Source organism: Pterocles gutturalis, unplaced genomic scaffold (assembly GCF_000699245.1).
Source record: "Pterocles gutturalis isolate BGI_N339 unplaced genomic scaffold, ASM69924v1 scaffold88, whole genome shotgun sequence".
NCBI lineage: Eukaryota > Metazoa > Chordata > Aves > Pterocliformes > Pteroclidae > Pterocles > Pterocles gutturalis.
This window is the reverse complement of record NW_010125168.1, coordinates 11575-38308: the sequence shown is the minus strand read 5'-3', so window position 1 is coordinate 38308 and position 26734 is coordinate 11575. Positions and strand designations below refer to the sequence as shown.

The following is a 26734-nucleotide window of genomic DNA, read 5'->3' as shown; positions in this document are numbered from 1 at the left end:
GTAATTTCTAAGAGGTGGTTTCCCCTCCAGTTTTTCCCAGTTCTAAGCTGGAACCACTGGGTATGGGTGCATGTATGGGTATGCATAAGCGATAGCGTGAGCTTACCTACAAAAAACTGGTAGGCACCTTCTCTGGGGATTTCTGCTGCCAGGTAAGCTTTGGCTTTTCTTCTCTTTGTTGAGTCACTTTTTAGAGAAGATGTCCTTTAGCTGGGTTCTCTGGTAAGCAGTCTCTGTACCAGTCTCCTGCGTCCACCTATGCTGCCAGTGCAGCTCCTGCGCTTGCGGGCTGACACACAGTAAAGGCATGTCTAAGGAGGCTTACTGCACAGCAGAGGAGTTTCCAGTGGGGGGAAGGACTTGTTTTCATTGCCTAGAGTTTCAATGAGCGGAGGGGTGCTTTGGGAACTGCCTGTCTGTGTCTCAGCCCGCCACATGTGTGATCAGGGACGGGCTTGTCCCCAGACCCTGGCTATCAGGCGCAGACCCACATGCCAGCCCTTGGGAGGGTGAGTGCCGCTGCTGCCCGAGCTGTGTCACAGGTGAGTTATCATCGGGTGTGCTTTTGGTGGGATAGAAAGCAGAGCCGCCAGAGAGGGCTCCCACAACCTGGCCAGATGGAGCCAGGAACTTGAGGAGGGAAGGGAGCCCCAGCTGTGAGCCCCGACCATGAGCCCCGGTGACAGGCAGGGAGAAGGTGTGACAATGGCCAGCAGCTGTCCTTCAGGCAGAGTATCACCCTCTTGGACTTCGTTGTCATAGGTGTGATGAAGTTTGTAAGGATCCCTTCATTCCAGGGCACCCACTTCAGTGTCTTTCCTTCCTGATGGAAAGACTGGTGATCAAATTCTGCCCACTATTTATCTCAGTATTCCCACTAAAGGCAATTTTATGGTGGCACTTCCTTGGTTTGATTTGATTCTTTTTAAGCGTGGTGTTAAACCACATTCTTCCCTCCTTTATCTTCACAGAGACTAAAATACCTCTGGTTTTGATGGCTCCTGCTTCAGCCCTGTCCCAAAGAACCTCTGTTCTGTACATCTGTTTTGGGGATGATGGTGCAGAATACATTAACAGAATTAGACTCTGCTTTCACTTACGTACCTGCTCTTCCTTGACTATCATGGAGTAGAACACCTTTTTTAGGACAGAAAACTGCTTTATACAATGCTTTCTTCAATAATTTGCTTTCTTAGTCTCTGGTAAAAGTTGCAAAAGTGATTTAGAAGAACTAACCCATCGTAACTCCATTGATTAAATGTCTTCAGAGAGCCTTGAAGATTTCAGAGTGCTCTGCAAGCTTCAGAAGATGCTACCTGTAGTTAGGAAATACTGCTTAGATGGTATTTGGCTGAAGAAATTGAAAATGCGTTGTCTACATACACACATTTAACTGTTTCTTCTTTAGTACCCTTGTTTTTGTTCTCCCCATGTGGCTATTTGCTTATATTAGAGCTCAATATCTTTACTGACAGAAAACCTGCATTTTGGAAGATTCCATGCAGGTTTAATAATAATGACTGATAAAACCAATTAATTATGTTTTTATCATGACAAGTACTATGTGGTAAAGATACATACTTAAAAAAAAAGCAAACCCTAATCCAAATCTTGTGTCAAGGTAATGATTGTTCAGGTCTTACTTTTAAACTGTTAGTGAGTAGACAGAATGCACTTTACCAATATAATAACATCCTTTCAGTTAGAACTTTGTCTTCCAGTAGATCTAACTTTAAGAAATTTGTGTGTGTGTGTGTATGCATCCAAGCACAGACACTTCTGCAGTCATACATTGTTAGATCATGTATAGAGCGGATGATTTTATGCATCTCAACTGTGTGCATGCACACGCACACATATATACAGGGAGAGACGCGTGGAGGCTGCTAGACACAGAAGGCTTGAATTTAGCACTGTAACCATGACAGGGTTGAATTTGGCCCCATTTCAGCAGTGATGAGGTGACTGCATTTGTCTTGCCTTTTTAAAGCACAAGATAGAAAATAGGAACAAACCTGACCTTTCTTAAACAAGCAGAGTGCAGCAGACTGAGTTCTGGTTCTTTGTTATCATCAGCCAAACTGGTCCAGTAACCTGACCTCAGTGAAATGTGCCGCCACTTAGGATTCCATCCCTGCCACATCTGGGAAGGAAGAGCTGACACGGGCTATCTGTCCTCATATTTCATGACACTGGAGAAATATGGTATCCAAGATAACGGCAAAAACCTAACGCTGTCACTATACTCAAGTCAGTAAGAGACCATCCTTACCAGCCAGGTATCCGCTTGGATAAAACCAAAGCTATCTCTGACCTCCCAGTGCAGTTGGCAGTGTATTACAGATACTCCCAGTACAATGCCAACAGTATCAAAAAGTATTTGAGTGGCACAGGGCAAGTTTGTGATTAGAGTGGAATATTCATATTCATGCTGGTTGCACAAAAGAGGAAAGATTAAAGCCAATATTGCAGTGGACTGTGGTACCACTGGACATACTGCTCTGCTCTCTATCTTGTGTTAACAGTTTCCCTCAGAGGTTTTTGTCAGGGCAACTGAACAGATGCTCTGAGGTATGTGGTTGCAGGTTGCTCCAGGCCAGGACACTCCTGACCTCCTTTAAGTTGTGCCATAGAAACAACTGAGGATACCTTAATGTCTGTAAAACTTGTGTGGCTGTCAGTCCTTCCTATCATGCTTCCATTTGCCATACAGTGTCTGATAAGAATTGGTAATAATTTTTATAATGCAATAATTTTTGTGCTGCTGAGTGCATTTGAGAATTGTACCAACTCAGTGTACCATGAAGTTTATGCTGCTGACAAGCATCGGTTTGTCATATTCCACCCCTACAAGTCCATGGCATCTTTTTTTTCTGGTCAACACTTCATATGGGGTGCAGCGGAGCAGACTCTGCAGGCCCCCCATTCCTCTGCTAGACCTTCTCAAGTTGGATGTTGCTTTGCTCAGAGATAAGGACAATTCACTTCATCTGTGTTTCAAATGTTTTCCTTTTTTTAACTGCTGTAGTAGTAACATACAGAGCATTTCAAAGCTTAAGCTGAGCATTTCCAACCTTAAGCTAAAGGCTATTTCATTTGCCTACATGGCAGCATACCTTATGTGAGTGTCATGCCCATTCTCACAAGTTTGAATGAATTTATCCTCACATGGTGCTGAGGTACATGCTGTCATTGCCCGCTGTACAACTTCAGCAGTGGGGCACAGAGAGATGGTGCGACTTTTCCTAAAACCACAAGAAAGTTAGCAGCAGAGCAAGAGCAGGTTATAAGTTTTCTGCAGCAAGCACAAACCATTCTTTTCTTATTGTTGTTTTTTAAAAAAAATCTGCATGCTCATTAGCGCTGACAAGGAAATGCATTACTGTCTCTGTCAGGGTAGTGTCAAATGCAAATATTTCTCTTGTATGTAGTCAATAGCTTTCATTTTATCTGATGTGATGAAGAGATCGCAGTGAAAATGTTGGTACCAAAACCACAGTCTTTTTGCTTTGTACATATATGAACAGAGCCTGGGCAAATATTTGCACAAGCAAATCTTAGCATCTAGATGTACTTTTGTTATTTTCAGTTACATTTCTGGAAGCACAAGCACTCCACAGACCCTTGGGAAGCCAAGAATGCACATTTTAGTACATGTATATATACATATACATATACATAAAACCATATATAATTTTTATTTATGTAAGATCTGTCTTTAGACAAACATAAAAGAAAAAGAACTTCTATTCATATTTTCAGCCAGCATATAAAACGTAGTGCTGCTTAAAAGTGAACACAGAAGCTGATTTCATATTTTCAGATCTGATTTAGAGATTGAAATTAAGAACAAAGTACTGCAGTATGTAAGTAGAGATTTAAAAATTACTGATATCTTTTGTTCTCGAAGTGCAGTATTTAAGTTTTCTTTACTTCTTTGTATTTACCTGCAAAGAAACAAATTCACATTTTTCCTGTAACAATTGACCACTGAGTCCTAAGGTCCTATCTAAAATGGTAAAGGGAACTAAACCTCTTTATTCTTGTGTAACTCATTAGCTAACATCAGACGATTAGAGCTAATGTTTCAATCTAAAGCAATTCAAGTCCCTCATTAATGGGGATAGATTTCCTTTGATCTAATTACTTAATGTCCCAGATATATGGGAAATTCAGAGATCAGCTCTGAGAAATCTCTGCAGACATGGTCACATCTAGAAACGTGAACTTACGTGGAGAGTCCAGAAATGTTGTTGTTTAAAATATTAACAAGCTTCATTTATTCTGCTGGCAATGCTTGGTCAAATGTTCAATGAAATCACATTTGATGATAGCTGGAGAATGAAGACGAAGACTGTTTGTTGAGTATGATTTAATCTTCATTATTATAGGCAAGTGGATTGCAAATTTCCATAATTAAACATCCAGTGCACCGGTCAGATTCTGTTGTAAAGTTTGATAATTTTTACAGTACAGCGGGGTGTTGCTGTCACGTGATGAGCTTTTGAGGCTGAGCTAATAGGATGCCCTTTTAAAATGTTCTCCATGTTTTTTGGTTTAGAGGCAGGGGACATCATCATGGAGATTTCATCAAAAGAAAATACTCAGTTTTTCTCAAACAACACAATCCTGCCTGTTGACCGATCTTCATTCAAATCTGAATCTTCTGCTTCCAAGGAAAAGCAGTCATGTTGTGGAGGTATAAAGGTACAGTAAGAGTTTTTGAGTATTCCAGTAGGGACTTAGAAAACCTCTTTTTTCTGGTGAACTAGCCCTTTTTCAGTCCTGATTATGTCTTGGTGAGTCAATATGAAATTATTAAAGATATTTCTCAGTCACAAAAAGTTTGCCTCAGATCTGTATTTGCCTAGTGTTTGGCAATGTTTAAATATGGCATATTGGCTGAATCTTGCATGTTATGAGATCTTCAAGGGTCATCCTGAAAGGTCACTATATCCTCGTTATTGCACCACGCTGTTTTCCTGAAGTTAAGAACAGCGTATTGGCAGAGAGGTACCACAGGCAACTCACAGTACAGAATGCTTTTTTAAGATTGTAGCTATGGTAGTCTTCTGGGCTCTGAAAAATAATATTCATATAATGGTCCACGTCTTTTGAGTGCTATATTTATTAAAGTATTACTGTATTATTCCTGATTTGAGAGAACTCTGCATGAGGTGACTTTGAAACAAAACTGCAGAAGTATCCCCAATGTGTCTGCGTATCTCTCACCCATGAGAGGTACCTCCTCGAGGCAATGGAACCTCTCTGCTTTAAGCCTTGTTATGCAGCTCAACCTACCTGATGGTAGGACCGCTGCACCTTGGAGAAGCTTTCCTTCCTTTATGGGACATGGGGTACAGGAGGCAGCATGATGTTTTGTCTACTTTCTCTACCTGTTTTCCAAAGCCAGGCTGTAAAATGCTGACACTGTCTTGGGTGAGGTCTCAATAAATAACTATGCAACAGTGAGATGAGAGGATTTGAGTTATATAGAAAATGAGTCTTTAGCCTTGCCCAGTTCTTTTCATCTTGCACAGTCTTTATTTCTGTTGGTTTCCTCTCTCTCACACACACACATATACCTACTTTCAGATACTAATCTATCTCCCAATACAGTCAATGGCTTCAGCAATAGTTGACCTGAAGTCTATAAATTATGCAAAGCAGTTAAAGTATTGTGGGATTAACTGAATCTGGTGACTGCTATAACAATGTTTGGTTCCTGAGTATTCTTCTTGATTTTGTCTGCTCCTGTAAAGGCCCAAAAATGGACCCTTGTTTTGAAATAGAAGATGAGTTGTATTAATTAGATTTGTAGCATAATATTGATTCTATCATTGTTCCTCCATTTGCTGCAACAATAATCCAATTCCCTCATTGAATAAACCTTCAGTCACAGATTAGCCAGTCAGGAATCAGCTTATTAAAAAAAAAAAAAAAAAAAAAAAAAAAAAAAAAAAGGCAATAATATTTCAGCTCAGTTTCTTTCTGTTCAAAAAAAATATGGCTTCTGGGAACCCAAACCAATACAAGTAATCTATTCCAGTGAGGACCTGTGAAACTCTTTTTTTTTTTGGTGAACTAACGCTTTTTCAGTTCTGATTGTGTCTTGATGAGTCAGTGTGAAATTTATTAAAGACATTTCTAAGCCAGATCTGTATTTGCCTAATGTGCTACCAAAACCATACGCAGATTCAACAGGTGGTTTTTACCAATTATCAGCCTTCCCATGTGTTAAAAATGCCTTTATTAACCAGAAGGATGTGGTGAAATATTTACTTACAGTCACTGACAAACCACAGAAGGATGTGGAATCATGTGCACTTTTCTGTCCCAGCTCTAAGTCGGGAGTGTTTTTCCACTGCTGCACCAGCCTCCATCTGCCTCCTGGGACGCTTGCAAATCCAATGGAAAAACTTTTGCCAAAGAGAGGAAGAGGCGTTTGAAGTTCTAGTTTGACCTATATGATTTTTCCTGTGAAAAAAACATATTTGCTTTCACATTACTATTTAAAATACATGGGCATAAACACACAGAAAATGGAAAATATTATGGCAATCTTTTTACTAGAGACCTTTTTGAGACCCCTCACTGTGGGAAATAAGAACCAGATACTGTTTATTTACCCACAAGTGTTTCTGAAGGAAGAATAACCACTGAATGAATGTGACACAGAGATATATTTGAACCTTAACACAAGAATTTGCATTCAACAGTGATGCCAGTGTTATTACCAATGTGCCTTGTCATATGAGATGTTGTAAGGAGTGTTGCACTGGAGGTGAGTACATGGCTTTAGATCACCTACTTACTGGAAGCATGATTGCTCAGAGAGCAAGCCTAAGGAGTAGGATGAGGGGCTAGACCTCACTTTATACCAAACGTTACCGTGTCTTTTAATTTCTGGTTTAGGACTTGTGGGTTTTTTTAACACCTTTTACAAAGAGCATCCCTTCATATTCAGTCAACAAAACCCGTACCTAAAGGTAGAAAACAATGTTGTGGTGTCCATGACCCACTGCATGTTATGCGAGTATCCCTGGAGCTCATAAGCTCAGTCAGGCTGCATTCAGTGAAGGCAAATTTAGGCAACAGCTCTGCAGGAGTGAAACAGTTGGTGATAAGGACCCTGCACTCCCACTGTCTGCATTTCAGGGTGGGGAGTTACTTCAGAGCAGCTCTAGTCTTAGAGACTGAAGAGGCACTAGCTGTTGAAGTGAATGTAGTGCCCTTCTGGAGCTCACCTTCCAGTTTCATTTTGTGTGAAAGGGATCCAGTCTGCATATTTGCAGTATGTACCAAAGTGCAATGAAGAGGGTGGTAGTTTCATTTCCAAAGCCCACTCCTTATTCAAATGAACACACTAAGATAGATATGGTGATAGCTAAGGGAACATAACTGCCTCTGACAAACAAAAGGATGAGGGAAGGTTGTCACCCAGCAAAATGCAGCTTGCACTCAAAAGAAACTTATGTGTTAGAGTTTGCAAGAGGTCTGGTGGAGAAAGGATGAACCTGGAAGAGAATTGCCTGGCAGGTCACTGTTCGACTCATGGAGACCCATAGCAGGAGGCACAGACTTGTCCCTCCTGGCAACCCGGGGCTTCAGTGGGAACAGTTCACCAAACAGATCTCTAAAATCCAGCTGATTGCAAAAGCCTGTGTTAAAAAATGCCCAAAAACCCCTCACCTCCCCACCAAGCCACACTTAATGCTTACCCTTATTGTTATTATGTAAGACTGTCCCTTCTTAGAGAGATCAGGAGGGTGATATGTCTCCATCTTTCAAAGCATCAGTAGCTTTGGCATCAACCTGAAATTAGCAGTGTCTGATAGCAAATCCACTTTATATCATTATTGCTCATAAGAAATGGAGAAATCGGCAATCTAGCATTTTAGAAGAAGTAGGAGAAATATTGGTGTGGTTATTTGGGAAAAGAAGGGGTGGGAATGTTTAAAAATAATTCATAAAGTATAATCTTCTGTACTGCCTGATTTTAACCACTGTCAATTTCTTTCACAGATATTTCTTGGTGCGTTGTCTTTTGTTTATTTTGCTAAAGCACTGTCAGGAAGTTATCTAAAAAGCACTATCACACAAATAGAAAGAAGATTTGATATCCCTTCCTCCTTGGTTGGCGTTATTGACGGCAGTTTTGAAATTGGTATGTGCTGTAGAAACTCATTTTTGTTTTTTTTAAAAAAAATAGTGATGCAATTTGTTGTGAACAATGATTCTATTAATCTCCCTGAACCATAAAAACTGAGCAAGATTCACCTAGTGAAAATCAGCATGACTGTCAATATGATTACATTGGATAGGATAGGGTTGCTAATAAAAGCACTTCAACATCGTCCTAAAAATTTTGCAATTTGGTAAGCTTAGTGTCTAGCTAAATAATACTAATAGAAATTTTGACTGTTGAATGAGAATTCACCTGCACAGATTTCTGCTATCTCTCTCCTTTTGTCAGCAGTCCACCTCCCCCACAAGTGTTTGCCCTTCATGATTTACTAGGCAGCAAGAATACAAACCTCTAACTGTAATCTACAGTCCATCCCCTTCCCACTTTCACAAAGGTTTCCAGTGTGACACTGTCACTCGCAATTTCAGATTACTGATTTTATCTCGTGGGGGTTCAGTGAACTGTGGTATTCATGGGAACGAAATCCTAGTCTAAGTGTATAAAAGTCTGTTTGATTCCTTGTTTTCCTCCTTTCCTGGATATTGTTCTCTTCAGCTGGCACAGTCCTCTTTTCCAGCTGCTTATTCAAAAGTTTATGGTTTCCTTATCATGGAAAGCATTGGACTCCTGTAAGAATGCCGGAAAAGAGGGAGAAGCACCAACCCCATGCAATCAGCCCTCTCCTTCTGAAATTGCTGCGAATCTTTATTTTAGGGGATCTCTTATCGACAAGCCATAAAACTCAGTTTTCCTTTTGTACTCTCAAAGGGAACCTCCTAATCATAATTCTTGTAAGCTACTTTGGAGCAAAGCTTCACAGGCCAAGAATAATTGGAGCAGGCTGCTTAATTATGTCAGCTGGAACATTCCTAATTGCGATGCCCCACTTCTTCATGGGACGGTAAGTGCAGAGTGATCGGTATTTTCCAACTGGGTTAGGCACACTGAATGCTAGCTCGCTGGAATATTTAGGCAATGATTGTGAAGGTGCCCATAGAAATAGGTGTATGTCAATGTGCTTCCTCAATTTAATATTTGTTACTAAAGGATTCACCACTGCAGAGCAAATAATTTAACATATACGCTATTCTCAATTGTAATCAATTTATAATTTTATTAGTCTGTGATCTTGATCAGCCACATTTTGGCACGGTTTAAGACTTCTTGAAACTTCAGTGATGAAGTGATGACTAAACTCAAGAAGACAATCTGGGTATCAAACACAAGCCAGAGGATACACCCACTGTCTGATAATCCCTTAGTAGAGATCCACGTATCATAGGAGAGCAAAGTGCCTGTTAAACTGAAATACATCACTGTGACACTGAGACAACCAAAGGGACAATTTTCATGTACTACCACAGTATAAAGCAAGTTCCATTTATTCCCTGGAAACCATAATTGGCAATGCCAAATGCCAATGAAATCTTAATTTTAGTGCTATAGGCCTGTCTTCCATTATAGTAACAGATCTGTTTATTTTTTCTTGTAAGTCGGGACAGTAAAAAAGTACTTTGGTTTGTAAACAGATATCAGTATGAAAAATTCCCTTCCACCATCAACTCTACTGTTAGCATCTCTCCATGTCTGCAGGATAAAAGCCAAACTCCACTCTCAGCCTTGGAAAAATCTCAAGCAAAAATAAACACAGGTGAGCATGATGTCTTTTAAATATTGTGGTAAGCAGACTAAAATGCTTCAAAAGGCTCCCAGACCCTCATGCAATAGTTTATTAGAATGAAAAAAAAATAATTAGTAAATGGGAATCAGATAAAGCTTTCTCACAGAAAAGCCAGATATACTGTCAGAGGCAAATTTATTAAAAATAAATTTTCTGCCACTACCCACTGCCAAGATGATTTTCAGGCTGCAGCCTTTCCTCTGTCCTCGCTGTCTTCTCCAGCAACTTTCTGCAGCTTCATGGCTTGCAGAAACACTAGCCAATCTCTCATGGGGACCTTGGAAAGTCATGGTCTTCCCACTGCCAGGAAATGTGCCTTAGGATTCTCACTCCGCTGGAAATAGCTGCTTGTGTCTCTCAGCCTGCAGACGCCTCTTCTTGTTTCTCTCCTTGCCTGCTGACCCCGTTTTGCACAGCAGGAAGGTGTCTTCCCTCTGGGTGTGCTCAGCGTCTTGTGGACAAGGAACCTTCCTCCCCAATGCCTGGCCATGAATAAGCTGTGGATGAGCAAGTCAATGTCACTAAATATGCACGTGTTTGCATCCTTGTACCTGTGGATTAGACGTGGCTGGTAGTGCTCACTATCGTCAGTGTTTCCTGAATCTTTCCATTAGGAGATCACAATTTTGGTTAGAAGGAAGTGCAAAAGTTTTCTAAAATGGGATGCATCATCAAATTTATAAAACTGGCCAACTTCTAATATCTTTGAAAAAGCCTGTGTGTCCATCTCAAGATAACTGGGTTAAAATTGCCATCTCCACCCCCCCCACAAAACATTTATCACAGTTTTCACACTGGTTTTCCCACATTAGAAGCATTTTAGAAGTCATGTGCATTCAGTGTTGAAATGTTATGAAAAACATATAATTCTTTTTTCTCTCATGATGTATCCAGGATGTGAAAAAGAACCAGGGTCTTCCATGTGGATCTATGTTTTGCTGGGAAATCTTTTGCGTGGAATAGGTGAAACACCTATCCAGCCTCTGGGAATTACATACATTGATGATTATGCCATTGAAGAGAATGCTGCCTTATACATTGGTAAAATACATAATTATTAATAAGTAAAATAGTAATTAAATGTTGGTAAGACAAATATTTATTTTTCCTAATGGATTTTTCCCCAGAGGAAACTGAGTCATTCTGAAAAATAGAATGAGTGTTATTGAATTAACTTGCCCTGATTGTTTTGTTTGCATCATTTCCAGTATTAAAGTTTATTTAAGTCATGTACACTCAAGAGACCAAGTTCCCCTTTAATTATACCAGCACAGTTCCATTATCTTAATTTGAGGAAAGAATTTGACCTTAGGTTCCTGCTGTTACCCTAATCTTCCTAATTCTTTTGGAAGTGGACTGCTGAGCCTCTGTGCACATTCAGTTCTCTAGAAAGTGATAAAAAACATGTACTCTTTAAGCACTTAAAATAGAATTTCAGCAGGCACTCAAAGAATTCCCTCCAGATTTGGGTAGAATTATAAACAATAGTGCTGAGGCTCTGAAAAGTTGGTATTGCTGTTTTCTTGTTGTGTCCATTGCCTGAGAACCTCTGCACACTCACCTGAGATACTACCAAAAAATCCTTCCCCACCAGCATCTTGTCCTGACAAGTTTCCAGCTTGGCAAAAGGCAAAAAAACCCCAGGTTCTCTCTAAAAGATTCAGTCTTCCCAGATTTACAGATCAATTTTGAAAATTCAAAATACACAGAAAATTTGTCTGAGGGCTTGTTGAAACAATACTGGGTACCAAATAAAAGTGATTTTTGAGCCTACTCAGGGCCCACCACAACTTAAAATTATCAGTTAAATAATTGACATTTGCTTTCCGGTTTCTTTTATCTAGTCATCTAAAGAGCTTCTAGCAATCATAGATTGTTGCTATTATTGAGTTTAGGCCATTAAGTTCCCTGAGTTTTTTCTTTTTTTTCCTTTTGTCTGAGTTTCATTCTTTAGTTGGATGATAACTAAAAAAAAAGGCAAAGTGTCAATGTAGTGGGGGAAATTTTATCATTGGATTTTTTAATCTTGAAAATGTTCTAACTTGTGTAACTAAAGTGCCAGAGAGCAATGGTTGGCTCAGTATTTTAAGACTGTATCGCTTGTTGCCCGTCACATGTCGTACTTTGTTGTTTGGTGCAGCAAGAACCAGTGCTCTTTTTCTCAGAAGAGTAACTGTCCCCTCTTTTCTATTGCAGGCTGCGTACAGACAGTTGCAATTATAGGACCAATATTTGGCTTTCTTCTAGGATCCCTGTGCGCCAAGCTTTATGTTGACATTGGCTTTGTAGATCTGGGTAAGTCAGAAAACTCAGGTTTAAAAAAATTCAGCCGGCTCCAATATGCCTATTTTAGGCCAAGACCTATCTAGTTATCTTCTAGGCATAAGGGGTTAGCAGGGTGGAGCAGGCAATTTACAAAATAAAAAGGATGACAGCAATGCGGTACCCCGTGTAGAAAAGGATAGCAAGAAGGAAGGGTCTGGAGGAAGTAGGAGGCCTGACCCTTCCTCAGCCCCAGCAGATCTGTGGCTGATGCCTCCCAGGAGACGCCCTGGTGAGGAGGCTCTGCAGGGTCAGCAGGCACCAGGAGAAGGCAGGACTGAGGCTCAGGATCCTGCCAAGAGCTCTGTGTGTGCACTTTGTAGTACACTGTCATTGCCTGGAAAAGAGGTCTTGCAATGGATACTGGGGCTTCTGATTCCCTTCCTCCCAAGAAAACACCTTCCACCCCATTTTTCCCTGGCACTTTTGTGCAGAACAGCCCCGATAGGAGCAAGAGCTTGGCCACCTGGACTACCCCACATCCTGGTCCTTGCAGCCTCTCTGGGGACATGCAAGCAGTGCAGTTGGGTACCCCATGGTGTCAGGGGAAGGCCGCTGCTGTGTCACAGGAATCAGCAAGTCCTTATTGCCACCCCACAATTTCTCCTGTGACACTGATGGAGACACAAAGCACAGCAAAACCTGGTGGCAGTGGTGGGGGGTGGACTCCTCTGGAGAAAGTCTCTGCAAAAATCACCTTTCTTGTTACCAGCAAACCTTCCCAAAAAGCATTTATGTGTTTCTCCTTTTTTTTTTTTGTACTTTCTCCAGACAGTATAACAATAACTCACAAGGATGTGCAGTGGGTGGGAGCCTGGTGGCTGGGTTACTTGATAGCAGGTGTGATCAGCGTTCTGGCTGGCATCCCCTTCTGGTTCCTGCCGAGGCACCTCCCGAAACCAGAGAGCAGAAAAGACTCCAGCACCTCTTCTGAGCAGTCAAAGTTCATCACTGAGGATAACAAGGACCAACCCAAATCTTATCAGCACCAAGTGAAGATTGCTGAGATGGCAAAAGGCAAGTCACTAGAATTTCTTTCCTGACCCTTGAGTCTTTCTCTCATTAGCTCTTATACTTCAAAACTTTATACTTTATGAGGCCATATTTTAATGGCCTCAGAATTACTCTTTTCCCTCAGGTGTCACACTCCACCTAACTGGTATGCACAAAAAGGGTCTTTTCATTGATCCCTGGACCTGCTCTTGCATGCAAAATTTCTCCAGATAAGATTTGTAAAATTACTCTAGTGACCCTGCAAATATCATGAAGCTCTGCAAAATTTTTTGCTTTCACAGATAGTGACTGTTGCAGAAGCGGGAGTAAAAACAAAAAATCTCAGTTTTTGCTAAACCTTTTTCTTTAAGGTCATTCATTAGAAAAATACATGCAGTATCTGATCAGCATAAGGATGGGCACAGACTAGATACAGTATTTTAGGAGGCTATCTGGATTTAGATACAAGCTGTTTTGCACAATTTCATTTGCTTGGCCTGTCTCCGCCAAAACCATTTTCCCCTCAGTACTTGAATCCTTAACTCAATACATCTGTGCTTACTGTCAGCTGTGCTGAGCACTCGCTGCCCTCAAATTAAGCTAAAAGATGCTGTGGCTGTTGAGGACACATAGAAACCAGGATTGATAACCCTGGTTTGTGATCAAAAGAAGATATATAGAACAAGATACCTTTTCTGTGAAACTGATGCTTAGTAATTGTGCTCTGCTCTTCCCCCATCCAGAAATGGGAGAGCTCTTAGGAGCATCATGGGACTTCATGGATTCCTTCTGAAACGTTCCACAGTCCTTCTTTGGAAGGTGCAAACATGTTGCAAAGCGTTATTCTCTGGCCTGGTTGTCATTTCTGTCCTTTTGTCTTGCAGACTTCTTGCCATCACTGAAGAACCTCTTTGGGAATCCAGTTTACATTCTGTACTTGTGTGCAAGTATCGTTCAGTTCAATTCTTTGATTGGCATGGTGACTTATAAGCCAAAGTATATTGAACAACAGTATGGACAAACATCTTCAAAAACTAATTTTGTTATAGGTAATGCTGTATCTGCTTCTTGATGTCTTCAAAATGGACATTTTAGGAGAGGCATATACATATACACATACACATACATAGGGAAAACTAGATTTTTTTAGGATACATTTGTTTCTTCTGCTTCCTTGACTGGCTTTAAGTAGTAGCTCAAAGAAGGTAAATTGTTTCATTTCTGCTTTAGCACTAGTTAGGTCTGAGTTTATCTATACAAGAGCTACCTTATTTCTCATTGTAATGGAAATTTGAAAAATAATGTATATACAGCACATGAGAATAATTGAAAAGGGAATTAATTTTAAAATACTTTACATAAATTTGTTATCAGACAGATCTGTTCCCCTGCTGGCTTCCCATTTACATCAACAAAACAAGGATCAACTCAGTGAGTGCTAAAGAACTGACCATAGAGTAGCTGTGATATTGCCAGTGGTTTCTTACTTTCTGAAGAGATTGGTGTTAAATAAAAGGAAGTCAGCATCATATCAGTGATCACAAAATACATGCATTGGAAACCTAACATTATTTCAGTGTAATGCTGGTAAAGGAAAAAAATTGGTATTTCTGCCCTAACTTTTCCTAAGAGCCTTTCTCTGTTGTGAAGCTAGTCTCCCAAGCCCTCCCGTACAGCACAAAAGAGAGAGACATTGCTTCAGGCTTTGAGTACTGACATGGCCGTTTTTGGAGGTGTCTTCAGGATGGTGAAGGTCACTGCCCTCCTGCATGCAGGCTTGGGTTCAGTTCCTGAGGTCCAGGGATTCAATAGCATTAGACAGCAAAGAGGTTTACATCCATCCAATACAGAGGGAACTGCCTTGTTTCAGAGCAGCATTAGTTGCGCAGCAACGGAGGTATATATATGCAGAAAAGCTGTATTGATCCATTGTGCTATGTTAATTCCTTAAAGATAGAAGCTGGAATTTCCTGGCACGAAACTCCTCCAAGCAAGGAGAAATCTTCAAGCATGCTCGATGGCCAGAGAAAGTCCAGAAAACAATCCCTACATTCAGTACAGTACTTTTCATTGTATTTAAAGATTTTCTGGAGCTAAGCTTTCAGGTATGTGCAAACTGAGTGAGGATTAAGATCCATTTGATTTCATAAAATGTAGGGACAATATCCAACACAGAATGTGGGATGGCTTGGCTAGGGAAGGATCCTGGTTGAGTGGCCATCCCTCCAATGAGGTGTTTTTCCTTCCTTTTTTCCTTTCTCTCCCAATCCACCCTTGCTAAGAAAGCTGAGGGCTGACTGGAACTAACAGTGTTTGTTTCCCTTTTTCCTCTTCTCCTATTCCTTCTTCTTTTTTTTTTTTTTTTTTTTTTTTTTTAATGATTTCTATCACAATCTCTGACAGATATAAAAACAATTTGAAGCACTATTTAAAAAATCAGCTGCAGGTCATAAGGGGCTATTTTTAAGTAGTCACAACCTAAGGAATGTGCAAGAAAGTAAAATGGCTCCTGCTGTGTTTGTATAGTTTTCCTTGCATACAAACACTTTGTTCCCACCCCCCACCCATGATGTCAGTGTCAAGCACTGGAGTCATCTGTAAGGCTATGAGACAAAGACATGAACGAAAAGGGTGAATAGGAATGGGCAGGCAGAGCACAAGTACTCTCTGGTGCATCACACAGCTCCCAATTCCAATTCCAGTCCCCTCTTAGAAGCAAAAGAGAACATGAAAACCTGTTATATAGTGACTCTTAATTTACACCACATTTTGGATGCTGCTTCTAAATCCACTGAAGTACAATTTTCATATATACACAGAGTTAAAAATGCTGCCTCAATGACGTTTCTTGAACCTCATCAGTTAACTGAATGGGGCTTTTTCTAACATCAAACATATCCACTAGCATCTCTTCTAAGCACTGATTTTTTTTCCATGTGTACAGGTGGACCAAACACTGACTCAAGCCAGAAATCTAAGGGATCCCAGTGCACTTCCTAGCAGGCAGCTTAGACTCTAATGTCGTAAGCTGGTGCTTTATGCCAAGTCATTCAAAATCATGTTACAATAACTCCAGTCCCCTGAACAGACTTATGAAACTTCATCTGCTATAGGAACGCATGTATGCTTTGGTACTTGTGTTTTGTAGGCTCCCTCGACTCAGTACCACTAGGTGTCAGCATGAATTAAAAGCTGCAAACCACAGCCACAGCCCTGTGCAAAGGGGGCATTTAATGTGCTGGAACTGGCTGGTAAAGCTGGGAAAATAATTTTCAGTAGCAATGAAATTCAGTAAAGGGCACCTTGCATGACTGTGCAGTATCATTTATGATGGTCTCTATTTATTTTTTTTTTTGCACGTACCAAATGGGATTTTTTTTTTGTTCATGTCTATCAATATGGGCACTGCTGTGAGCAGAGCTGTCCAGGTAAGGACTAATGGTGACCCAATTTTACGTGTTTCCTTCAACACTTTTCCATTTCATTTCCTGAAGCCTGATACAAGAGAGCCCGTGGGGTATACCTGTCTTTCTACTGTTGCAACACTCACCTAAGCAAGCCTTTCAACACCCAAAACCAGAGAAATTCCCTAACTCTCCTGGGCCTTTCAGGTGATGACGTACCACTGGCTTTCTCCCTCTCAGAGACAGCTCTAGGGGATTATTGGTTTCATGGCTGAATCAAAACAGAAAAAGCAGGTCTTTCTCCAGATTTTATAATACCATAGGTAAAACTGAATTTGCTCTCGAAGAATGAGCAATGGAGGCTCCTCCTGTCAGTGGAAAAGGGAAGGAGAGGAGCTGGAAAGTTGGAGTGGGGCAGCCCCAAAGAATGGCCCCTGTTGCTCCTACTGTTGCTATGTGGGCAAAGGACACAGGGAAGGTCTGTAGCAAAGCCCCAAGCTGTGCAGAGGGACTGTGGGTGTCTTGGCTGCCCTAAGCAGCACGATACCTCAGGTAACTTCTCTGTGCCCAGAGCAGCTCTTGTGAGAAACAACACTAAAAGTATTTCAGTTAACACTACAATGATCCCTCCACTGGCAAACTAAAAGTGGAGAAAACCACCTAGCTTAAGAAATTGGAAGATCAATATCTAAACCTTATACATAATCTCTCTGTCAAAGAACCAGCAAAAAATATTTCGCTGGGAGCAAGTTTTTAAAGGCGGTCCTGACACCTTTGTAGAAACAATCCAAGTCTGGACAAATAAAATTCCTCAGCTGAAGATCTTTAATATTTTGTTGCTTCATCTTATTACTGCTGGTGGTTTTGTGGCTGAGGATAGTCCAATTGAGCTGGGGTTTTCATTAACACAGATTTTTCTGTTTGATTTTTTTTTTTCCTGCTGTGGCCTTTGGCATATTCTCTGGGGGACTGATCATGAAAAAATTCAGAATCAATGTTTTAGGGGCTGCAAAACTCTCCCTGGGATCATCTTTCTTTGGTTACCTTTTGCTCCTCTCATTATTTGCAATGGGCTGTGAGAACTCGGATGTGGCTGGACTGACCGTGTCGTACCACGGGTATGCTGGGAAGGGCATGCTTCAGCATCAAGTGCTGTTGCAAACTGAACTCCTTCCTCATTTTATTCCACAAAGTATGTACTGTTGAAAAGAGACTGACTGACCTAAATATGCTTCCCAGAAATTTGATTCAAAGCAGTGGAAACTGCTCCGTCTATTCCAGCAGGCATTGTGTCAGAACCCTTTCGTGATTGTTGCTTTCAGCCCAGAGGGGTTTATGCCACAAGTGCAGATTATTTTTCTGATTACTTTTTAATTATTATTACCATGGGACCCATCCTTTGAGCCTAGACATTTCTGGAAATGTGAGGAGCTCAGTAAGGGGGGTGAGATGCAATTAATTGTTCCTTGCCTCTGTGTGCTGCTGAACAACCCCTGGCATTTAATAGCCTCTGAACCTGAAACTTAAGGATTCATAACCAGGAGTTAGCCATTATGTTAACCACGAGGTATACTTGAGGCTAGCAATTTTGGTCACTTTTGCCCATGCTATTACTTTGTAAAGCTCACTTTTTGGGAGGAGTTTCCAGCACCGACTGCACAGCAGCCCCAGGAGCTGCTCCGCTGGTGTCTTCAAGTTGTCAGATAGCTGTCACGCAAGGTATCAGCCCCTCAACTTGGATTAATCCCATTCTCATCATTTCCTCACTAGCTTCTACACTGACAGTTTCCCATGAGTATCTCGCTCCCCTCTTTGCTACCAATCAAACTTTTTTGTCCAGTTTTGTTAAAACTGCATCAAGCCTCAGATAACTAAAACCTTAGAGAAACCTGAGAAAATACATGAACAGAAATTGTTAGCTGTCCCCCTTAATAAAGTAGCTACTGTCTCACAGTAGGTGGTGTGATATTGTGAAAACCTTTTGATAACAGAGAAATAAAAATTTACACTGCTGCATGGATGTGAAGAGACAACACCTTAATGGACTACAGGCAGAAGGTCTGGCCAGGTGCGCCTGGCAGAGAGCACAGCCCAAGATTTGATGATGAGTTCTTCCACATCCACTAGAAAACATCACTGAAATTTCTCTTTTTCCTCAGGACTAAATCGACGACTGACTATGAGCAAGCCCTGTTTTCAGAGTGCAACTCGGGCTGCACATGTTCCAAGAACGACTGGGACCCCATCTGCGGGGAAAATGGAGTTACCTACATTTCTGCTTGTCTCGCCGGCTGCCAGGCATCCAGTGGCACTGGGAAAAACACCGTAAGACAATCCTTCATTTCAATATGTGATGTGGTAGTTTTCCTAATACAACCAGAGTAAGTGGATGAAAATTGAATAAGGCACGTCCTCTGCAGCCCTAAACTCGCCAGGTTTTTTTAGCAATCTGCTACACACATTTAAAACTTTCTCAATTGCTGTTTCCAGCAGAAATCCCAAGCACAGAAAGTAAGAGGGGCTTTTATTTTTTTTTTAACCTGTTGGCTACCAAAACTGTTTAACAAAAAACACTAAAAACATTCACCAACAATACATACTTTACAAATTTATTCTTCAATGAGCAAGCCTTTTTCTTTTGAAAAACATTTTCCAATTTGGATTTAAACTTTCTGCTGCCCAGAAAAGCAATTCCTGAACATCCACTTCTCTGCTGTTTAGGTTATCACACACTTTTGCCTGCTGTCTTCCAGGTATTTTTTAACTGCAGCTGTGTGGGAACCTTGGAATCTCCTTCACAAAGCTCCTCAGCTGTGGTGGGACCATGCCAAAAAGGAAATGAATGTCCAAAAATGTTTCTATATTTTCTAGTAATATCAGTTATCACTTCATATACTTTGTCAGTAGGTGGCACACCTGGATACATACTGCTTCTAAGGTAAGAAATCATTTCTGCTAGCATTGCCCAATGTTTTTAAGGTGTTTTGACATGTGTAACTGGGTGTCCTTCCCACCCTAGTACTGTGAAATGTTTTCAGCTATGCAAGGTGGCTTTTAAAATGGCTTTTTTTTTCACTATTGAAAGGCATCCTCATAATTTGACAATGAGTTTTCTACTATTGAAGCAAAAACGTGCTTATGATTATCTCTACCAGCAATACCTTTCTGGCTTTAAACATGACATAGGAGGCCTGGTTATCATTTGTACCAAATTCCACTTCCCTTAATGCTTTTACATTAACAGAATGGTGTTAAATGGCCTCCATGCAAATGGAAATTAGGTCTGCAGGTGCCAATTGTGTGCACGTGTATGTGTATAGGTAGCCAGGTTTCCTCACTTGCTATGGACACCGATGCACAGCTACACAGAGGTGATCTAACCCAGACCCTCTGTATACACTCAGCTCTTCTCCTGTAGTCCTCTTTATTATTCCATGTAATTGTTCTGTCCCAGATTTCTCACTTAAAAACAAAGATAGATTTAGAATTAGGTGTTTGGGGGCTTTTTCCTGTTGTAATAATCACAGGTTTATTAAATGCTTGTCCCAAGGGATCATTGCAATACGCATTTAACTGCTGGAACTATTTGTCCATCACCGAGTGTAAGCTTTTAAGCTAATTTTAGAAAGTGCAAAAGGAATATAATACATCCAGCTATTAATCTGGATATTTGTCAGCTTCTTGCAATTTTTGGATTCTAAACACTGCTCCATTCTGTTTTGGAAAGCTTTCTTTCTCAGTTCCTCTTTCCAAATTACATCCAGATGGGTACATTCTACTTCTCAACCAAAACAATGGTAAACATAGTTTAACTAATCTTTATTATGGTTACGTTCTCTTACCTGAAAATTTTCTTTGTTTTTGAATGAAATTTTCTGAAACAGGCTTTGTCTGATTGGCAGTGTCTTTATATCACATGGAAAAAGCCAATGCTACAACTGGCTGAATACAGCCTATATGGAAAACCCTAAATAAATAAATGTAACTTCAGCTGTGGTTCTAGGACAATCCTTAAACCAGAAGTAATATGCACACAGAGACTTTCAGAAATGGTCGAGTTGAGGATCATTCTCCACTGCCCTCCACAAAAACTGACAGTGAGGTATATGATTTAAACCATTTAAGCGGCATAGCTTTCCATACCCACCTTGTAGGGTTACCACTGAGTACTGAAAAAACACATGGCATCTCTCTCTTTCTCCAAGGAGTCACTCCAAGAAGAGCAATCATGTTATAATCCGTTTTAGCCAATTTTTATTGAAGCTTGTGCAACTCTGAAACTGTCCATGCACTAAGAGGAGAATGACTCATGAGTTGAGATCTTGTAGCCAAGCTCTCAGGATTTCTGCCAGATTGCCCTCTGTGGTTTCTTGTGGCACAGGGGGATTTTTGTTGTGTAAATGTGGGCATAGGGCTATGCAGGCATGCAGTCTCCTTCCCCTTTCCCACCACATGATGTCCCCTTTCTATCTGTAAAATAGATGGTGAAAACGTACAGATGTGGTACCATATAGGGTCTTGAAACCATCGTTGTCATGCTCAACCTCCTGTTTTCCATCTTGTCTGCGGAAATGTTTGGGAGGAGACATTTGTAGTTGAACACCTAGGAGCTTAAAATCACATAGAGTTGCCCGGACTTCTCAACCCTAAGCACTTGCTCTCAAAGGACTTACTGCTTAACAGATTTATTTATAATGATACTAAGACATTTTGCTATATGAAATCAGCAAAACAGCTTGATTGGTTCTGCTCCAGTAGCTTTTATTTCTGTTGAAAATCATTTTACTTTGAGAGACATTTAATTGAAACAGAGAAGTTATGTGATTTTCTGCTGGATTGAAGGCACTCAAATCTGATGTGCAGTTAAATAAAACGTTTCAGTAAGTTCAATCTTTTTAAATTTTTTTTTTCTTTGTAAGTGACCTATGGGCACAATTCCACTTTAAGCTCACAATTGCTTTTCTGAAATACGTCACTGACTGTCTTTCCCTGAAAATCTGTCTGAACCAGAAGTGTGCCTCTGTTCCCAGAAATAATATAAACGCTCTTTGAAAACAAATCATCCCAAGGTCAAGTTGCAGGCTTTGTTAAGTATTATTTCCAATTATCTGTTTTTAAAATTATTTGATATTCAGTCAGCTCTGTAAGATTCCAGTACTTAAGCAAGCTGATGTTTTCAGATGAGCAGATGTCGTTGCACCTGCCATGGAGTGCAAATACAGCTAAATCCCTCAAAGCCTATAAGATTTAGTGACATTTACTTCAAGGGTTTACATGACTGAAATCATTGAAATATGTAATATTCTTACCATTAGTGACAGAGTCATTTGCTGAAATGTCTTTTTAGTATTATTAGACTAATTACAATTGCCAAGGAACTTCGGAAAGCCTTACAGTTTTGGAGAAAAAAACTCTGCAATTCGGGTAGCTGTTCAAGCACAAGCTATTAATAGCAGGAGATTAGGCAGTGAAAAGGAAGTCTCAGATCTCCCTGAGAGGTTTGGCTCTCACTCAGGATCTTAAAGAACTTGTGTGTCCATGCAAAGACAATAAAAATGCACGGACAATTTGTTTTCCACCTGAAAGAGAAGATTTGTTTTGCAGGATGTAAGTCCTACAGAACACATAATAAATATCCAGTTACAGGTTTTATTTTCCACTTTTTGCTTTCTATGACCAGGCATTTGGTTGAATGGACTGCTAGGCTGAGGCATGCTTGTGTAGCATGTTATCTGATAGGAAGGCAAAACACTGCTCTTCTGGATCAATATCATATCACATTCATTTCTGCATCATTGACAATGCCTGTATAAACCACAGTATAACAAACCATAGTATGATAATCCATGATCAGGACATTAGAGAATAAAGCACCTGGATTACAAAACAAGATTCACACACCAATTTTTTTGACCATGGTACTTTGCTGTTGTTTTCCATACATGTCCTTCCTGTCCTTTTCCATTTTCACTGAATTAAGGGAAGATGACCTGAATATAATTTACAATATGGGTTCTTAATGCTGTTCTGGCAGCTACATTGGGAAATAATAAAACATCACTGGTGAGGAATGGAAGAGCTAGTTCTACAATATCTTTATTGTTTTTAAAAAAAGTATTCCTGATGTATTACATGAATTTCTGCAGAAGCTAAGTCCACTGAAGTTCAGAGCACATAGACTGGACCTCCAAAGTGCAATGTTTATTCACAGTGACAACTGAACTTCAGCCTATTTTTTAAATATGTAATAGAATGACTGTGACAACAGGGAGTTTTTTCAGTTACCACAATGAAACACACATGCCGCTCACTCCACATGTCAAGCATGTCCCAGTTTAAACATGTGACTGGAGCTACTCACATGCCAAAAAGTAAAGCATGTACTCGGTTTCTTCCTGGACTGAGTACTGTAAGAGGCAGTCTGACACATGCTGGGTGAAGCAGCACACTTGTGCAGCTGGTGAGGTTAGCAGCAGTTCTACTACTCTGAGTGGCTCCATATGCACACCACTGCTAGAGTGGATGTGAAAGGCAGCTGTTCTCCTGCCCACCACCTCCACCCTCCTAGAAGAGCCAGGATGATGACCCAAGGCTGGAGCAGGGCTGATCTGGAGCCAGAAGGACTAATGTCTGTGCTGGGCCCCTGTAGAAATCTCAGAAAAGTCCAAATGTAAATGGTCTGTTCTGTCAGAGAATGGCTTGGAGGATTTACCTTTACAGGAGGTGTGATCCTGATCCTAGACACAGCGCAATGAAAACTGAGTGCCTAAATACCTTATACTAGCCTGAATCATGAGCCACAATTTCACAGTGTTCAACTGCATAAGACTATACAATGATGCATGATTTCACAACCAAATTTCTTGTCCTGTGTTAGTAAACCCTAAGTGCTGGTATTATCTGAAAAAGCAGCACCTTCTTAAATGTGGTATTTAATACAGATGGTCAGAATTCCTGAATACTGTTCTGATTTTATCACATTATTTACATGTTTCTGTAATTCTGTTAAAGTCAGTGTCAGTAAGGAGGAAAAAGTCACATTTCTTTCCTTCCTCTTGCTTTCTATTTGTGTTCAAATTATCCACAGTAAATTCTTTATTTTTGTTTAACACATTTTTTTAAATTTCAGATGCATTAAACCACACTTGAAATCATTTGCTCTTGGTATCTATACTCTGGCAATAAGAGTACTTGGTAAGTCAAGTTGTACTCTTGGGTCTGTTTTAGTATACTCCTCACTAATTATTTATCCTAGAATTAAACTTTGATTGTTGGTAAGAACAGTGTCTAACTGAGAAGTTAATTTTATATGATTTTTTTAAAAAACTAGGAAAAGGGTTGGAAAAAGGAAGCAGCTTTGTATTTTGTAAATTGTACAACTGTGTCTTAGGTATAATAAAAATATACACTACTAATGTCCATAGATGTGACAAGTGATCCTTTGGACTATGAAGCTAACACCAGAATTCCTTCTTGTCTCTCCTTATTCAACAACAAACATAAGAGACCAGCTATGGCTCAGAGTTTGTGACTGGTTTTCAGGCATATTTTCATTAGTTTCTAAGGGAATTAACCTACATACAGGCATGCCTGAGGGCAGGGTTCCCTGCAGCCTTGTGGTAGAGCCACCTCTAAGGTTTCTCTAAAATCAAGGGTACTCTGAGGTTCCAATGGACTGGAAACTATAAAATCTTCTAGGTATTCATAGGAAAGGTGGTAATTAGCAAGAAGCAAGTAATTTATTTAAATAAAGCAGACTTAGATGAGCTGGATGAGGTGGATGAAATTACATCAAAACAAGCTGTTGGCTGCTTTCTCACACCTTTGCAGCCCAAGATTTTCCCTCCAGGCTTACTTTCTTCTCCAGCAAGCATTGGTGGCACCCCAGCTTGTACAGAGCCCCCAATGTCCCCACTAGCCCCTGAAGAAAGGCTTTTGCTTTCCATCGCTCACGATCACTGCAGTAGGTTTGCCCTTGCCACAGTAGGATCTCAGGATATTTGCAGGATACATGTAGCCCCACTGTCCCTCTCCCTTCTCACCCCCCCCCACCAACATATCAGATACCCCTAAGCTGAACAGGCACCATCGCTCTCAAGAAAGGAGAAATATCTCTTTTTTTTTTCCTTGAGAGGGGTCCTGCAGGGAAAGGAAACCAAGCCATGGCCAGCACTCCTTCCAGTGACTTCAGCAGGCTTTTTGATGTTCAGCTGTGTTTCCTCCCCACCCGGTTCCCCACAGGGAGGAAAGGGCGGTGTGTGCCCGGGCAGCACAAGGCACAACTTCTCAAATCAACAAGCAGTGTGGAAGTGCCATCGCTGGTCGAATGTATTAATTAATGTTCTACATGAACATGAGTCTAGATCAGAACTGATCACCCTGGCAAGTAACCTTCTTGCCTCTATTTATTTGTTAAATACACTCAGCGGGAATTCCAGCCCCAGTGTATTTTGGAGTGGCCATAGATACCACTTGCCTGAAGTGGGGAAGCAAAAGATGTGGGGGAAGAGGAGCATGCAGACTCTACAACTCCAGTGCACTCAGGTAAAAGCTCTTTTCCATTCATTCTTGAACTTGTGTTCTGTAAGTACATCTACACCCGGCACTGGTAGGAGAATTTCTGTAAGAATATTTGAGTGAAAGATTTGAAGTTGAATGAAATTGTCGGGCTAGTAATATTAATAACAATTATCAAGTTTTAGCATTCTCTTTTGGTTTAGGATTTTTTTTGGGGGGGTCATCTTACTTCAATATCAACTGGAAATATTTAAGTTACTTGATTTTTAACCAAAAAAAAAAATTAAGTTAAAACCTCAGTTTTATGCTAAAGCTTCTCCCATTTTTTAACAACTGCTGTGAGAGCACGTGCCTGTAAGTAAGCAAGTAAAAGGGCTGTTAAAACCTCATCATTGTTCCGTGTTGGAGCTGGACCACAAGAAGGAAGGGAAGGGTGCCACAAAGGACGCCTGGTTGGTCTAGAGGCTTAAGTGCAGTGTTGCCTTTTTCGATTTGTTGCTAGAGGAGTTTAATTATCTGAACTGTACTCATGAAAGGCATTACTAGAAACAGAGAATGGAATAACAATGGTGAAAGGAAAATGAGAGAGCAGGTTTCTGTTCCCCCCACCCCTAAGGAAAAACGTGAGGGGAAGGTACATCTTGTTTTGAAAATTTGAACAAAAGGACAAAAGCTCATTTGGGACTCATTACTAATAAAGCATAATGATATTATTGTTGCTGTTGTTACTGTTACATGTTGTCACTGTTGTAAAGCAAAAACACCATAAAATGTTCTTGGTATCACTGGCGCTATTTAGGAGGCAACAAGAAAAAAATATTAATTACCCTAGAAATACTAGTGTTGTTCTCACTGAAGCACATTGGGGTGGAGGACATCAGTCAATGCCTGAGACGCTTTCTTGGCCACAGACCACACAACACCTGACCTGAGTGAGCTGGAAAACTCTCATCTCCATGGTCATCACCTTGCTTGAAGAGCTTTCTTACTTGGCCTTACCACATGAAAATATAAATGTGTCCTTGCTGCCTCCTAGTCGTATGTTGCCTTTGAAATAATAGGCTCTGATCAATCATTTCTCTCTCAGGTATGTGTACCTGGGGCTGACTTTGGTGTTGGGCACAGTGTCCATTTTCTTCAGTGTTGCTGTCCTTTGGGTTCTCTGGAAAAGGTCTTCTCCACAAGATGAGACCCTCTCAGCCAACAGGGAGAGAGGCACCTGTGGGACAGAGAGCAGGAAAGATAATTTTGTCAATAGTGACCATTTAATTCAGACAACTTACTGGCCAGAAAAGGAGACTAGACTTTAAGAAGATTGACATCTCCACCATGACTTTACCCAGTGAGTGGTGTTCCAGGCAAAAATTCATCATCAGTAAAGCGGTATTTTAGTAATCATCTTGGAAACGTTCACCATCATGTATTTTCACTGTAAACACCAAAAACAAAGACAACCATTTTAGCACATGCACAGCTCTGAAAACAGTACTCACCACTTGTCCTGCCAAGTCAGTGCCACTCAAGTGACGGGATTTGTTATGGCTGGGGAAGCGCAGCTTGCTCCCTTGCTGAGAAGCTGGTTTTATGGCTGCCCCTCAGCTCCATCCCTCCTCATCAAGCTGCAACAGC

General features: G+C 40.7%; 1 protein-coding gene across 1 annotated transcript; it reads left to right on the top strand.

Moving 5' to 3' along the window:
• The first annotated feature begins 4578 nt into the window (after positions 1-4578).
• SLCO1C1 (solute carrier organic anion transporter family, member 1C1) lies at positions 4579-26415 on the top strand. Its single transcript, XM_010078440.1, has 14 exons — positions 4579-4707; positions 8026-8167; positions 8957-9089; positions 9718-9839; positions 10764-10910; positions 12066-12164; positions 12963-13208; positions 14069-14234; positions 17512-17706; positions 18748-18913; positions 19342-19526; positions 23718-23782; positions 25015-25132; positions 26193-26415. Exons 1-14 carry the CDS (start codon positions 4579-4581, stop codon positions 26413-26415), a joined length of 2136 nt encoding a protein of 711 aa, XP_010076742.1.
• The last annotated feature ends 319 nt before the right edge of the window (positions 26416-26734 follow it).